The 17026-nt window shown below is 32.7% G+C and overlaps 1 protein-coding gene across 7 annotated transcripts in view; it reads right to left on the reverse strand.

Moving 5' to 3' along the window:
- Positions 1–17026, reverse strand: part of LOC128246764 (high affinity cGMP-specific 3',5'-cyclic phosphodiesterase 9A-like) — a 75394-nt gene that overhangs the window by 37053 nt on the left and 21315 nt on the right. For 5 of the 7 annotated variants that reach the window (XM_052965186.1, XM_052965182.1, XM_052965187.1 and 2 more), the window contains exons 3-4: positions 6761–6815; positions 5169–5271 (exon numbers count right to left, since the gene is read on the reverse strand). In XM_052965186.1, coding sequence (XP_052821146.1) covers positions 5169–5271; positions 6761–6815 — 158 coding nt within the window. The remainder of the gene's footprint in view (positions 1–5168; positions 5272–6760; positions 6816–17026) is intronic. The other 2 variants (XM_052965184.1, XM_052965183.1) reach the window with 2 other exon arrangements.

Genomic DNA, 17026 nt, shown 5'->3' on the forward strand with positions numbered 1-17026 from the left:
AGAAAAAGTGTTGTTAAGTTAAAACTTAATTAACTCACTTCATGGGAATTTCCAAAATGTACTTTAACCAATTTTTCTTCTTGACTGTGTAACATAAGCTCTTTCCGAAAAGCAATAATTATTTTACAAAGTTTAAACTTAAATAAAGGAAATATCTTAAGGCAATTTTCTTCCAATTTACACTTTTAATACGATGTCAAGATGAAAGAAATCTCAGCTCAACACATTAAGCTGAAAATCCGTAAAATCGTGTAAGCAAGGATTTCCTTTGACATATATTTCTAGCAGTGATCCCTGAAAATTCCTGGCATCAATCTTATAATCTTCTTGCACCACAGTTTCATTCTCTTAGGACACACATTTAAATCAACTGAGCAAATGAGGTGCAGCGCTGCAACAGCTCAATTGTCAACCATTTTCCAAAAAAGAAATTGACTGGTTTTCTAAAACATACAAATGACAAGAGTACCGGTATATGTCTATTCACTCTCATGTACATCCTCAGGGGCCGAGATTACGGCAAGTCGGATTTCATACTCAGACTCAGAAAAATTATTTCTTAAATTATACAGAATCATCTTTATTCCATTCATTTTTACAAAAATAAATGTCAGATTCAATTAGTTATAACATTCAGCAAATCTCATCATAAATACTCAACTCGAAAAAAAAGTTATGTTGTTATGAAGATTTGCAGTTTTGCCACTTGAGTCTGAGCTCAGTCTCGGAGAGGTCACTGTAGCTTATGTTAGCAAACTGTTTTTGTTATGTTTCCTATTGCATCACAGCCCAAGCAGAGAACCAAATTGAAAATGTCAGCCGTAAAAACCTTGACAGATTGCAGGGCTGTCTGCAAGCAGGGAACCAAATTGACAATAGTCAACCGAAAACACCTTGACTCAGATCGCAGGGCTGTCTGCAAGCAGAGAACCAAATTGCAAATGTCAGCCGTAAACACCTTGACTGATCGCAGGGCTGTCTGCAAGCAGAGAACCAAATTGCAAATGTCAGCCCTAAACACCTTGACTGATCGCAGGGCTGTCTGCAAGCAGAGAACCAAATTGGAAATGTCAGCCGTAAAAACCTTGACTATTCCCAGGGCTGTCTGCAAGCAGGAAACCAAATTGAAAACGTCAGCCGTAAACACCTTGACTGATCGCAGGGCTGTCTGCAAGCAGGGAACCAAATTGAAAACGTCAGCCGTAAACACCTTGACTGATCGCAGGGCTGTCTGCAAGCAGGGAACCAAATGGCAAATGTTGAACCGAAAACACCTTGACAGATCGCAGTGATGTCTGCAAGCAGGGAACCAAATTGAAAACGTCAGCCGTAAACACCTTGACTCAGATTGCAGGGCTGTCTGCAAGCAGGAAACCAAATGGCAAATGATGAACTGAAAACACCTTGACAGATCCCAGGGCTGTCTGCAAGCATGATCTTGAAGCTATATAAATGCAGCAGGAGAAAAGTTGGCTTGTTTTCATTGATGATTCATAGTTCTGATTTCAATAAATATCATCAAACATATAATGCCATCAATTGAAATTAATAATTTAAACCCTTTTATCTAGACAAGCTTTTATTATGGTAATCAATAACTTCACATACTTTTTTCACTGAATAATATATTTCAGGGGGGGGGGGGGGGAAGAAACAATACACAGAATGCTAAAATGTGATATTAATAAAATAGCAAATCATTCAAATAATGAATTTATCTGATACCCAACTTATTTTAATTAAACTGTGATTTCTTGACTGATTTCCTGAACAATTTAATATAAATTGATTAAAAAACTGCAAAACTTTTTGGCTTCTACATTGTAGATTTTTCAATAACATACAGAATTGGATTTTACCTTCAGTTATTAAATTCTGTTTTCTATTCACAAATCCAAGGTGTGGCATGATTTTTTGAATGGACAAATATCAGCAATAGAATAAGTTCATTTATTACAGATTTATATTTCAAATCATTTAATACCAGAAAAAATGACACAAACAATCAAATTTAAGAAAACAAGAATGCTAGTTCTGGCCCCATGTTCTAGAAACTTCTTGAGTCACTTATAACAGGATTAAGCTTAAAGCTCATTATTTTTGTTTTTCTATAACTCGGGTAATATTTACTACTTTCTGATAGTTTATACTCAAGATAGGAATTATATATTTTATGATTATCAAAATAAACCATTTTTAATTCATCCCAATCAAATTTTTGTTATATATTTTGGATAGTTGAAATAAGCTACTAATAAGCTTAAAGCCTATTTAGCTTAAAAGTTTCGGGAAATTGGGGCCTGGAGTGTACGTAACTACTATATGTGTTTTTTGCTTGTTCTGTTTTATGTAACTTACACTATAAGTCTTATTGTGTGAAACAAAAATATCAGAATTAAACAAATGAAACATACTGGAGCTATTTATTTGTTTGTCATCAACTGTGATATTTGATTACAACTTTTATCAAATTAAACAAATAGCTCTCATTAGATTAACTTCAAATATTTACCGTTCACTCAGACATATTATTCATCAAAATGTGTAAGGCATTTTTACAAGTATGTTTTATTGCCCCTTAACAAGGACACTACCTATGTCAAACATTACAGCCAATGACATAATGAGGATTATATGATCCACAAAACTACGTCATCACAATGCACGATCTCCATGATATGCTAGTAACCTTTTCTGATATCACCACACTCGAATCATACAAAGTCAACAATACGTAAAACTGTGCGTATGAAACTGCCTTTTAATACCAGTATATGACTCTAATCAGAAGATTTTATTTGCTCAACTGGTATGGTAGTTCGTAATTACTGCATTATGATTATGTGTTCAAGGAAATAAAACTCTTCAATTCCATGAAGTTAAATTTGGAGATTGAATGCATTTTACACCCATAACTTTAAGGTCCCTTATAATAGCTCACATTTTTCAAGGGCTGAAAACCTTTGTAAAAGAATTTAAGATGTTTTTACTACATATACAATGTTTTCTGAGGGTAAAGTTACCTAAAGTTATTTTTAAGTTGTATAAGCATGGCTGCCCATTCTATATATTTCAATCAAGCTAAGTAAGTTGGAAATTTAAAATTAACCTTTTTTTAGGTAAAGTAGAAAACAGATTTTCTGCAGATCTATACTCCTATCAATTTGCATATATAATCTCTTCCATGTTAATTGTGACTTGTTCAAGTTTAGAATGATTGAAATCAGTTTGACTTTGGTGCACCAAAAATTAATAAGGGTCCAACAGTCGCAAAATACTCCCGTCCTTTTTTAGGACACCTAGTTTGGTGTTAATAAAATTGTACAATAACACAATTTGGAGAATGGACACTGTAAATACAGTTTTTGCTAATTCAAAGCTCATAACTATGGAGTGAATTAGGTGACATGGATGGACCAGTCTGACAGATATTCTGACCATACACATTCTGACCAAATTTGGTGAAGACTGGACAAAGGCTTTAGAGGTAACATTGATGGAAAAAGAACAATTTAAAGTCATTTCTATACTTAAAGGGTGATAACTCTTACAGGGTTCATGCCAAACTGGCAAAACAATCACAGAGTTTTCAAGGATATTTCACTTAGACCAAACTGTTTTGTAAAGATGGACCTTTTGTTAAAGAAACTCAATTTGAAGCAGAATGAGGAAATTTCAGGACTATTTCTGAAAATATACAAGCACTTTTCAAAGTAAAATCAAAATTTGTTCAGTTTTTTCCAAATTTAAGAAATCTTCATCCAGCAGCCTAAAATTCAAGTCTGTGCAAACTCTTAAGTAAGTGACACGGGCGATATAGCTGGTTATCAAACTTGTCCAAGATATTATGCCTGTACACACTTTGACCAAATTTGGTGATTTACTTCAACTTATGCTTCTGAAGTTATTGATTGGACAACATACTGGATGTAACCCAAGTGACCTCAATACGTTGCAGGTAAAACTATTATACTTCCTATTCTTAATAAACAGGCGTATAAACATCTGATCTCCTTAATTATGACTACTAAGACATTTTATATCTATTTTTTTATAATAGTATTACATCTACGTATAACCAAAGCTAAATATAACACCCCAAAGAAACTGTGCCTCTAAAATCTAGTTTGCTTAAATAACATCTGGGTTTTTTTTCCATTTAATCAAGGGATATTACTCAAAAAGTACCCTTTGAAATGACAGCTGTGTCAATACATAACAAATTAAAAAAAAAATCTTCGTACTCATCTGAAGAACTCCTATATAGTTCGCAATTCAACGAAGGAATACTATTGCTACTCGTAACCTAATTTGTCGACATCTCAATTTGATAACACAAACTGAAGTAAATATTGGCTCAGATTATTCTAATCTAAGTTCATTATCAAAACAAATACACAGTGGAATCCGAACAATTAGAAAACTCCGTTTTACAATAGGGTATCAAAGTGTGCTAATATCTGGATTTGCGTTGATAATTTCTGCCAATTTGGGCAATTATTTCACTTCAAGAATAGAAAGTGCTCAATTTTCTGATATAATTTGATTGATAGATGAAAATGAGAAAATCTATCTGCCAAATGTTCGGTTATAAAGGCTCGGGTTAATCAAACTGATCATTTAAAATCTTGGAACTCTCATTGTTGAGACTCAATTGTATACAAATTGATGATTGATCTTGTACTCTGATAAGAAAATAAAGTTCATAAAAAATGTGAAAAATATGTGAGCTATTTGAAGTATTCCTGCGGTTGAAGTCACTTGTTACGATATATCTTTTAAGAAACTACTCAAAGTTATCACAGATTTAGATTAAATGAAACTTTTAACAACATTAACTTCCCCTCAAAATGATGTACACTGTATCTTTTTTATTATGCTGCATTGGAAATTTAGTTAGATTTTTACAACCAAGCAATTGGTTTTCATCACATTATGCTTGAAGAAAAAATGTTATCGGCTATGGAAATAGTTAGCAATTTTTTTTTTTCATAATAAATTTAAACTTGTCAGCCAGGATACAAGGTTTGCGTACAACTGAAAATTATTACCTATTAACAATGGGTTAATACATCTGCATTAAAGCCGGCTTTTTCATTAAATCCTGCCAGACCAAGGGTGTTTATTTTCACTAAATAACTTTAAAACCATTGGGGACGGTGCAGTACCTGTAATTTGTTCTTGAATCCCTCAACTTGACCCTGTATAACACCAACACTTCTAGGAAGGTCCCCGTTCTCGATGAATACCCGCTTTTCCAGCGCATTTAACCTGCAAAACACATGCTTGTGTATATATTTCATCATGTTCATATGTCACAGGGGTATAAAAGGAAGAAATTCTTATATAAGATTTAATAGTTCCAATCCATTGTTTGATGGATACGTAGATAGAACTATTTCCTGGCGTGGGTTTCTCGATACTTTTATTCCTTTGGCTGTAAAACTCAAGTTATTACAGAATATTGGAAATTGAAACATTATATAACAAAGATATCAATTTGGAATGAAAGAATCACAGTTTTGTGCAATTTTCCATGCCTCCAGTCAAAAAGGGTTGTCTGGAAAGAAAGGTCCACAAATCTGGTCGATGAAGGTCAAGTTGTTGCATTCAATTAAAAAAAAAGTATTTGTTCAGTTACCAGAGACATATACAGGTGATAAGGTAAATCTGATACATAGGCAATCAAACTTTTTCTTACAAAATATTGACTCTACAGCATTACAATGTAACAAACAGACAAACTGCCTGACACTATTAAACTGTCCCTTGGGCATCATTGACCAGATGCCTCAATAATGGAAAAATTAATTTCTTTTCTCTTTTGAATAGATCTACCAAGATATACCCTGCTCCATGCTCTTACAATTGTATGTGCTTATGTAGAATCATCTCAATAGCATATTCATCCATTCTATTTACTGTCTCATACAAATGATATAACTATATATAATATTGCCATTGAGCACTCAGAGCTTGTATATAAATATTTCTGGTAGACTCATTACATTTACATTATATCCAACTGAAAGCCTTTAAGATGAAAAGTTTAAGAGCCACAATTCCTAGCTTTACCATATTTGTCTGAATAAACATGTCCTGCAGTATCATTTATTTTAAGTTACTCGACCACTGAATACTAGTCCAAATTTGCCAGAAGAAATTGGTTGTGTGTAACCTAAGAATAGTACACTACCAGGAAAGGTTTTTTTTGTGGGTACTGAGACTGATTCTTGGGTTTGAACCAATTGCTATATCTCAATTTTACATAAGACTTGCAAAACTGCAGGTTATTACACAAACTTCATACAGCACGTACTTCCTTTTCCCGGACAGCAATCACGGCCAAAATATCACACAATATGATCAAAATTACATGATGACGCATTCAAAAAGTCAAAACTTTCTTTCATTTGAAATATTTCTATATAAATCTTATTAATAAAACAAGACTATTTAATGGAACTTTACAATTATATAAGTGCATACAATGTGTAAAAAGGGAGATAACTGCATAGGAGACTATTTCCTTCTTGACACTGATCTGCAGCCATATTGCTTCCACTACAAGCCATCATCTTTTATATAACCCACTACCCTATTGGGTAATACTGTAGGCTACACACAACCAATATCATAACAAAAAAAATGTTTGTGTTGAAATATGGAACTAGTTGTAAATTTGACACACTCCCATTTTATCAATTACGAAAAAAATAATATACCAATTGTGAATTTTTACAAGAATGAAAATTCATACCGCTGCTCAATGTCGTTAATGTCGAAGCCGAGTTGCTCTGCTAATGGTTTGTCACCTGAAAAGTAGAAACATCATCAGTTCTTAACACAATAATTTAAATGAAGAACAATACCTAAAAATGAGTACTAAGTACGTAGATAGCAATACTAAAGAGTATAGCTGACACAAAATAAAGCCCTTAGGATCAATGTCATACTATATTTTCAATAATTAATTATATCTATTATATATATATAAAAAAATGATAGGGAACAATAAACATGATGTCACTCAGAACTCTTGAGGTCAAGAATTATTATTATAAGTGCATTTTATTAATCCTAATACTATCAAGATCCCTTACCTGTTTCCCCACCCCTGAATACATTTTTTTTTCAGACTAAAACCTCCTAATTGCTTTGAATCCATTTTTTTGCTATAATAAAGTTTCAACATAGTGATAATTTGAAGATAAAAAATAAAATCTTAGATTGGAACAAGAGATGTTTGTCAAACATTATGCCCCCTGAGCGCCAAGTTGCCAGAAATATTTGGACAATTGAATGAAATATGCATGGACTGAAATGACAGCTGATTTGTCATTGGATGCATATGAGGCAGGTCATCTACTGGTCATACCTAATCTTCATGTCAAGTTTGATGACCATAGGTCCGGGAATTGTTGAGTTATCACTCGGACAAGCTTTGGTCTTCCAACAGACCGACCGACATGTGCAAAGCAATTATATAACCCCTCTGCTTCGAAGGGGGGCATAATTAAACTAGATGTTCACTGAAAACTGATACTTCAACTCATGCATTTAGTGACATATAAATTTCTACTGTCTACTATATAAGAAAATAAAATATGGACAATCAGAAAACCTTTTTTCAGCTTACAGTCACACTGACCTTGACCTTTGACCCACTGACCTCAAAATCAATAGGGTTCATCTGCTGGTCATGACCAATAAGCCTACCTAGTATGAGGTCCCTGGGTCAAAGCGTTCTCAAGTTATTGATCGGAAACCGTTTTTCATGTTAAGGTCACACTGACCTTGACCTTTGACCTCAAAATCAATAGGGTTCATCTGCTGGTCATGACCAATACACCTACCAAGTATGAGGTTCCTGGGTCAAAGCGTTCTCAAGTTATTGATCGGAAACCGTTTTTCATGTAAAGGTCACACTGACCTTGACCTTTGACCCACTGACCTCAAAATCAATAGGGTTCATCTGCTGGTCATGACCAATAAGCCTACCTAGTATGAGGTCCCTGGGTCAAAGCGTTCTCAAGTTATTGATCGGAAACCGTTTTTCATGTTAAGGTCACACTGACCTTGACCTTTGACCCACTGACCTCAAAATCAATAGGGTTCATCTGCTGGTCATGACCAATACACCTACCAAGTATGAGGTTCCTGGGTCAAAGCGTTCTCAAGTTATTGATCGGAAACCGTTTTTCATGTAAAGGTCACACTGACCTTGACCTTTGACCCACTGACCTCAAAATCAATAGGGTTCATCTGCTGGTGATGACCAATACACATACCAAGTATGAGGTCCCTCGGTCAAAGCGTTCTCAAGTTATTGATCGGAAACCATTTGGTATTCCGACCGACCGACCGACAGACAGACAGACCGACCGACCGACCGACCGACCGACCGACATGTGCAAAACAATATACCCCTTTTTTTTCAAAAGGGGGCATAATAAAAAATAAATTGTCTTGGTCAAGGTTATTTCAAGCCACATAACAGTACTCGCATTAACATCAGATATCCCAGACAATACTGGTGTAACAATTAATTGCCTGGCATAACAACTGTATCCAGCCTGATTGTCTTTGAGCTTAAATAGCCATTGTCAAGAAGAAATCAATCATGCTGATGACATCAAAAAATGATATAAAAAGAATCTTTCACGACAAAACAGGACTTTTCTGAAAGAATTCTGCATTGTATATGGCATTTGCAATGGAGGCATTTCAGTTGTCTATATTCTCATTTGTTGTACTTCTCTTTTTTCCATTATCTTCAAGTATTCTTTTCAAAATCATTGAACAGCCATTTATATAATATATATATATTGCTTCAATACTGTCTAATAAATAGTTAAAGAGGGAAGTTTCAGAAGTAGTAGTCTGACAACAGTAAAAAGTTTAGAGACAAGAATATTGTTTTGCCTTGAAAGTAAATTCTAGAAATGATTATAAAGGAATGGTGGAACTGTATCTTGGAAAACCATTAAATGCCTCAAGGTTTATGGTTGCCATCAATGTTCATGACAAGTTTCCAGTCAATAATCAAAGGGTTGTGTACAGCTCTGTAATGATGAGGACTTCCTTCAAAGCGTGCCTAGCTTTAATTTCTACCATCATTTTTGCATTTTCACAACATTGATAGAATTGATTTTTAGAGCCATTCAAATCAATTACAAATTTTCATCAAAGCAATTTCTTTGAACAAAACAACAAAGATTTTTTAAAACTTTTTTCCTCCCTTTACTATAAATGTGTACTTGTGTGTACAGTGACTGTGAGGAACAGTAAAAACAATTCAAAGAAAACTGTCATGGCTTTCAGCTGACCTAGTTTTGCATTCTAAATTGTGCTGCTAAGCACATTTATATTGTGCTGCTAAGCACAATATATTGCAACTGAAAGGTTATTCCGGATGCAAGTTTTCTACCCCACCTGGCAACTGGTATTTACATTAACACAGCATTCTTGATTTTTTTAAGCTTTCAGGCAACCTATAAACTATAAGCTATGATAGATCAATCAAGAACTCCTTTTCAAAGTTGTCAATCTTGTACTGCCTTTCACTGCTAATGTGGTATCGGTCAGCATTCCAAATACTGACCTTGTTAACATTGGAACATTTTGAATTTTTAGCAAAAAATATGGTTAAACTTTATATAAAATAAGTTGTTGTGGCCCTGATGTCACACAAATGTGCTTGAAGGGAACTAATGTTTTAATATTTGGACATTCATTGTGTAATTCTCCATCACCCAATCAAAAATTGTCAAACCAGTGAAATTGAACTATTTTGTAATTTTTTACAGGGCAATTAATTCCCTACGCAGTGATCTCCCCTGACAAGCAGAATAGATCTATGCCACCATGATAAGTAAAGCTATATTTAAGCTATTTAAAGTTCATAATCTTTTTTTTAAATGTTTTTTCTTCTCTCCTTTTTGGACAGTTTTAACAAATTTCAGTTAATCAAGAGTTTTTTTGTTTTGTTTTTTAAATTAAAGAATTCAAATCTTTACCTATGGAATCTATGGCCACCTGACTTGCTTGGTGGCACTGTGATTAATGCACTGCATGGAGTTTGCAATAAATCTTGTTTTAGTAGTTTTATTACATTTCCTATTTCTACACACAAAACGCTTTCAAATGATTAAAAATATATCGGGCATCAGATATATGTGGGTCAGATTCCTTAAACACAAGAAAATGAGTTTTTTAAGTAATAATTTAAAATCTTCAAAACACATTTTCAATGATTAAAATTCAAGGTTGTTTATGTCTATAACATATAATAAAATTAAGATTAAATTTAAAACAAATATTGCTTAAATAAAACCCAATGACAGTTTTCCCTCCATTTCATTAGTTGACAAATTGAGCCACGGGAAAAGCGATTAATAAAACCAATCCAGCTCTAATTCCTCTGAGAAATCTAGATAAATTCTCTTCTAAAGAAACTTTTTTTTCGATTTCAATGTCTTCCCACACTGCAAATACAAATCAAATAAAACCACATCAATGCATACTAATGTCAAATGCATCCTTCCTTCATTAATTAATCAAGGGAAATAACTCTCAATTTATTTAGAGACTGAGTTTACTGACCCACTGTACATCTTTCGACTTTATAACTAATACAATTTCAGACTTGGTACCAAATTCATGTTAATTTCAGTGGATTTAACACCTTTTTAAATTTATAAAAAAATGGGCAATCACACCTATATTTTCAATGCAAACCAGATAGTTTTGTAATAGGAAATGACTGATGCATGGAGTAGTCTGTTATATATATGAAACCGGTTTAGCATTTATCACCACAGTCAATTGTAGTTCCAACAAAATGGCTGCTTCCTGTAAAATGTTTTATAATTTTCTATTAAAACACGGAGGTTAAATGCTGTTATCTAACTGAAATGAAAAGGCAACATTTCTTTTAAAAAATGCCTTATAATAATTTCAATGTGAAGTGTTTGTCAAGATAATAAAATAACAAGTTGTTGTTGGTCCAAGCTTTTTAGTATATTAAGCTTTTTTTTTGCTCAGACAACTATTATATGCTTGAAGAATTTGATCTGATGATGTTCATGATGTAGAAGATAGCCTTATCCCCACAGGAATACGATTCATTGTTTTCTCTGAAATGTCGTTTGAAAGTCATTTTTGACCGAATACTGACAAACACAACAATGTCGGAAAAATGTCTGGTCGGAATAAGTGATCAGTATGGAAAGGAACACTGGTTGAACAATGGAAAGACCCAACACTCTGACCGTAATAGTATTTTGAACATTCTGTTCATTTTGGTAAGCACATGCCATTACCAGTTGACAGTCAGATATTCATATAATTTAAATCTGAGGAAGTTGGAACTGAACATCAACTCATTTTTTTTATGCTACCTCTTTTAAATATAATAACCTTTCATACATATGTCACCGTGTGACTTTCTCTTCCAAATTCTGTTAGAAAATTTACTGTTCTTTTTTTTGGTTACATCTTATTTTTCTATGATATTTACTTTCATAATTTCCTAAAGAGACTTTTGTCAGTCATTCTAATTGCAATTGAGTGTTTTGACATTTCTGATAAGATTTTACTGCTTCCTCTTCTTAATTTTTATCAGTTAATTATCTCAGATCATAATCATAAACCTTACTCTTGGAGACTTTGACACTTCTCAATTATCTCAGACTTAATCTAATTGTAAATTTTATTTTTGACAATAATTATTTTTGAGTGACACTTTCTACAATCTTCGATCATTATCTTTTGATCACTTAATTCTGATTGGTAACTTCTACTCTTTAAGTTATTATATAAGTATGTACATTTTTCATTTAGGGAGGAGAAATATATACATTAGAGATACATATAAACTAGGAACTTTGTACTTCTTCTTTTACTAAGGAAATATCTTTGAACTACTTTTTTGTGACTATATAATTAATTTACTTACTTTCATAACTTAATATATCACATGGACTATTGAATGTTTCTTGTTAAATAAGTCTTTGGATTTATCTTTGTTAACTATTCAACTTAAATGTGGAATTAATAAAGAACCAACTTTTAAACATCTTAATTGGACTTGAGTTGGTAATCAAAGTGAACCATTAAACGTGATCTGAACTTAAACGGTAACTTGCAGTTGTGCCAGCTAATTCCCCAAATTAATGGCCAACTGCACGTGCCCCTTAGACAGTGTGGCTCGGGCTCGGTGACCACCCCTACTATACTGGAGTGTATATACTGGCCCGTTCCCGACGCTGCACGACTTAACTGGGGTGCGTGGTGCCACATACTCTAAATTGATCAAAATAAGTGTCATATTTTTATACAGTTGCATATGATGCTTAAGTGATTGAATCTGTGGTTGAAAACAAATAATGTTTCAAACCTTTTCCTAACATCAGGGTTATTATCTATTGTAATTAAAATGAACATTTTTCTTAAAATCTGCTATAATTACCTCAGAAATTTTGGTTTATTCATTTTTTGTGCTTTTAACAGTACCATAACTCAAAACTGTTGAGTAAATAGAAAGTATATTGGTACATAAAATTGTTCCATTGTCCAATAAATTTATTGTTCAAGATTGTGTTTAAATGGGTTTAATGGGCAATATGATGGAAAAATCGTTCTTCTTGATATTGATAATACGAAAACTATAATGACGTGAATGTGTGGGTTCAAATCCTGACGCAACTCACAATGAATGTTTTAAAGTTTTAATAACGTCCAGAATATAATCACATGTATACAGTTCTATGGAACACCAGTAGAAGTAATTTATACAGTGTCATCAATGATTCTTGTAATACAAGTGTTTAAGTATTTTAAATTTGTAACACAAATTATTAAACACACTTATTAAACTGTTCCTAGAAAATAATATTTGTAACACAATGTCCTGACTTTGGTAACACACAAAGTATAAAGTATGTAATGGAACACCATACAATTCGAAGTCCTTAATAAAAGTGATCCTTAGGCTTTTATATGAAACATATTGTTGTTTTAAAAGGTTAAGAAGTAACAAGAATGTCTGAAATGTCTCACTCAGGCTTATAAGCTATCAAAACTTGTCTTAGGCTCAGCCTGTTGCATAAAAATTAGTTAGAACATAAAATAATGAAGGTGCTAAAATTAAAGGAAACAATTGTAGACACAAGAAATAACAGTTTGTTGAAGAATTAAAAACCATTATGAAACCCTTCATATATAAAAGGAAATAAAGAAAATGTATGAAATATTGCATATAATATAAAACTTCTATGTTATAAAGAATATAAATGAATTCCTCATAAGATAACATTAATTTTCATACCAAATATCATATATTTCATATGAATAAAGATTTACATCTGAACAGCAAAAGATCGAGACAATATGTACATCAGACTTATGGGACAAAAACATTAAGAACTATTAAATAAAAGATAACAAATATTACAAAGACAATTTGACACAAAATTGCTTCATAATAAAACAAAGAACACATTTTCTTCATGCTTTCTTTGATTTTAATGAAAAAATTGGAATAAATTTTGTATTTTAAAAATAACACACCAAAAGTCTGTGGAGTAAAAAATTTATATGATATTGCCTATAACTACTTATATTAAACCTTTCAAAATAATTCCTTTGTTTCATTCCTTTTCAATATTTTTATGACATTATAATGACCCCATTGACAACGATGATTAAGAATGATAAACAATTAGTTAATGTATCATGAATAATTTATAGTAAATATATTAGTTAAATCATCAACATAAAACATTATAGTTCCTTCAATATATATGGTGATGAACAACTACCGTATTATATCATGCATAGGACGCACTTTTTTACCCCCAATTTTTGTCTTAAAAAGTGCCTGCGTCCTTTCTATGCTATTAGAATTTCATCTTTTTCCATTTCAGGTCGAAAATATCGGACCAGGGAAGAACGCAGTAATAGTAAGTATCTGTACTGCCTCACCGAAGAGAACAACTGACATAGGTAAAATCACGCAAGTTAACACATGCAGAAACATATTGAATGTTTACTTTAAAATTATTTATTGAGAAATAAATTAAAAACAAACATGAGTGTTTACTTTTTTTACAAAAGGGACGCTACTCACAAAAACTCGATGTGAGTCAGCAATTAACTGGATTGAGTTATAAAGGCAACTGAAAATCGGGAAAGGAGGTAAATATCAAATATTGTTCATGATTTTAATGTTTTGATATTTTACAAAACATTTTGTTGTATGTTACTGTTTTAAAAAAATAATAAAGGAATGTGCATAACGCAAAGTAGCATTATTGTCACTATCAAATCTTTTCAAATGTGCGAAGGTGTGAAAAACACCCGCTGTCTGTCATTAGAAAAACATCAATAGAAAGAACTATTGCAATGGTAATACCGTATGGTTGTTTGTTCACACTTTACCCGTCGTGCCTTCTGCTGGCAAGGATAATTACCGACACGCATTAATTATGCCTGACATGCTTTATTCCGCGCAGCAACAAGCCTTATCAAAACAATCATCAGTTTTGACAATACACAGTTTGCAACGGTTGCAACGGTTGACTGTCATTCAAAGGCATGTCAGAACTATTGCAACGGTTGACTGTCAGACAGAAGGGGTGTCGGGACTAATACAGCATTTGTATAAGTCTTATAATGTTCTCAAAATGTCAAGACTTATATCATTGTTGTGTACACTAAATTATCGAAATGCTAAATTACGGAAATACGACGATAATTATCGAAATACACCAGACAGTTATCGAAATATGCCTTATATACATTTTTTTTAAAAAATTTTTCAATATAAGTTATAAATACTTTACCAACCTCGATTTTTCGGCTCCGATTTTGACATTTTTCCGCTGCGTCCTATCTTATATATTAAGGGTTTTTACCTGTTTTTTCAACTATTTTTTTGCCTGCGTCCTATCTATGCTAGCGTCCTATACATGATATAATACAGTATATTTTCATAAGTATAATTATGTCACTCACAGTATATGGCAAGATTAACACACAATAATTAAAAGATGTATCTTAAATTCAAATGTAGGACTGCAAAGATTATTCTTCTATAAGAGAAATAACCCATTAATTTTCTTCCGATACTTCTAAGTAGATAATCGGAAAAGAGAAATCGCTGAAAATTTCTTTTTCGATTTCCGGATCATTAATTTACCATGATTAAAGACTCTTGTCTTCAAACTGAAGTTTACATTCATTACATAAACAGAACCAACAACAGGTAATCATATTCAACATACCTATACGTTTAACGAGAAAAATGAGAACCGAAAAAAACAGATGGCAATGAATTTCTGTATTCTGCAGATCCAGACAAAATCATTTATAAATAAAGAGATTTTTAACTGAACAATCCATTTCTTACATTCAGAAATACAACAAGATACAATTGTAACAGAACAACATCGTGAAGAGGATGCTGCCATTTAAAGTGCCCATTTTCCCTGATGATCTATCATCTATGGTCACATAATAACTCATCAAATCTTTTTGTCAAGAAGATTGGTCATGCTAAACCTAAACTGATACAATGCTGTGACAAACTTCTGTCAATGTCATTTTTGAGTTTAACTTCAAAAATCCTTATTTACTAGTATTCTTAAAGAGCTTAAAATTAAAACAATATCCTTAAATCACTCTTGCTAGCAAAATTTTACTGAAAATACTTTGGTCTTAAAATAAGGCAGTATTTGTCGTCAATCTGTGAACTTAAAGGGACTAGACCGAAGATGGTCCCAACATTGTCAAATATAGTCTTCATCAAAATAAACTGTGTTAATATGAGCTAGTATGATGCCAATAATACATAATTTTAAATGATACATAATTTTAAATGATTTAAAGAATAAACGCAACAATAATTTTCCCACACAGAGTTTAATTCCTCATTTAAAGATGGTGTGAAATCAGGTTTCCCAGTTTAAAAAGAGCATGGAATGGTTTATCCAAACACCTTGCAAGTTACATGATTGTTTTACACACAAACCTGTCAATAAACAAAGTAGCCAACTCACTGTCATTTCAGCAGTGTTAATCTCTTTCAAAAAGTTCCACTGATCAATTTCATCACCGATGTTAATCTGTCCGGCTCTATGTCTATGATGTTTTGCACAGCAGTTGTCTGGTTCCTTGCAGTGTCCGTCCTTTCAGGGAGCCATTTTGAGTGTATATTTAGCATGTGAAAGTCACATGATAAGTGTCAATAATGTAACCATGCAACGCTAATTTTAAACTTACTGGGTATGTCTACCCATCAGATTTTAAGCTAGAAAAATACACAAAAACTGTGAAAGATACATGTGTTGTAAGCGATGTGATACATCAGTAAGTAAGACTCGATGTGTTGTACACAAATATATCAAAGTTATTAACAACTTTCTTTTTTTCTTGCAAATTCATCATCTGGTGTCTAAGTCCCTTTAACAGTTATAACTGGTATTAAAGCAGAGGACGTAAAAGATAATGATCAACACCGCAACTTTTGAACAATGATGATTCTATGACAATGCCATTAGGACTTTGACATTATACCTCAAAGAAAAGACAGCTGTAACCTCTGAAAAGGTCACAAAAAGTCAGATACTATTAGTTATATATCAGTTGTATATATATATTAAGTGCAATATTATCAGAGTTCTTGGATTAACAACAAAAACATTCGCCTTTCATTAAGCTAGTACCATTATCATTCTCCCTACATGGACACATTTTCCTGTTTTGTAACAAAATAAGTACACCAATTTCTATCAGGGAATGTAAATGGGAGTTTGGTAATTAGAGACTAAGATTTTGCTATTTTTTATAGTAAGTTTCTGAGATTTATGTTTCCAGACAAAGTGCACCATTTATAGAGCTGTATTTGAAAGCCCAGCACCTAAAGGCAAATACTGGACGTCTTATCCATGAAAGACTGTTAATGGACAACGCACGCTCCTAATAATGATATTAACTAAAGGGATTGAAATCTTTTCAGGAATAT

The sequence above is a fragment of the Mya arenaria genome, chromosome 9, assembly GCF_026914265.1.
Source record: "Mya arenaria isolate MELC-2E11 chromosome 9, ASM2691426v1".
In the NCBI taxonomy this organism is placed as follows: domain Eukaryota; kingdom Metazoa; phylum Mollusca; class Bivalvia; order Myida; family Myidae; genus Mya; species Mya arenaria.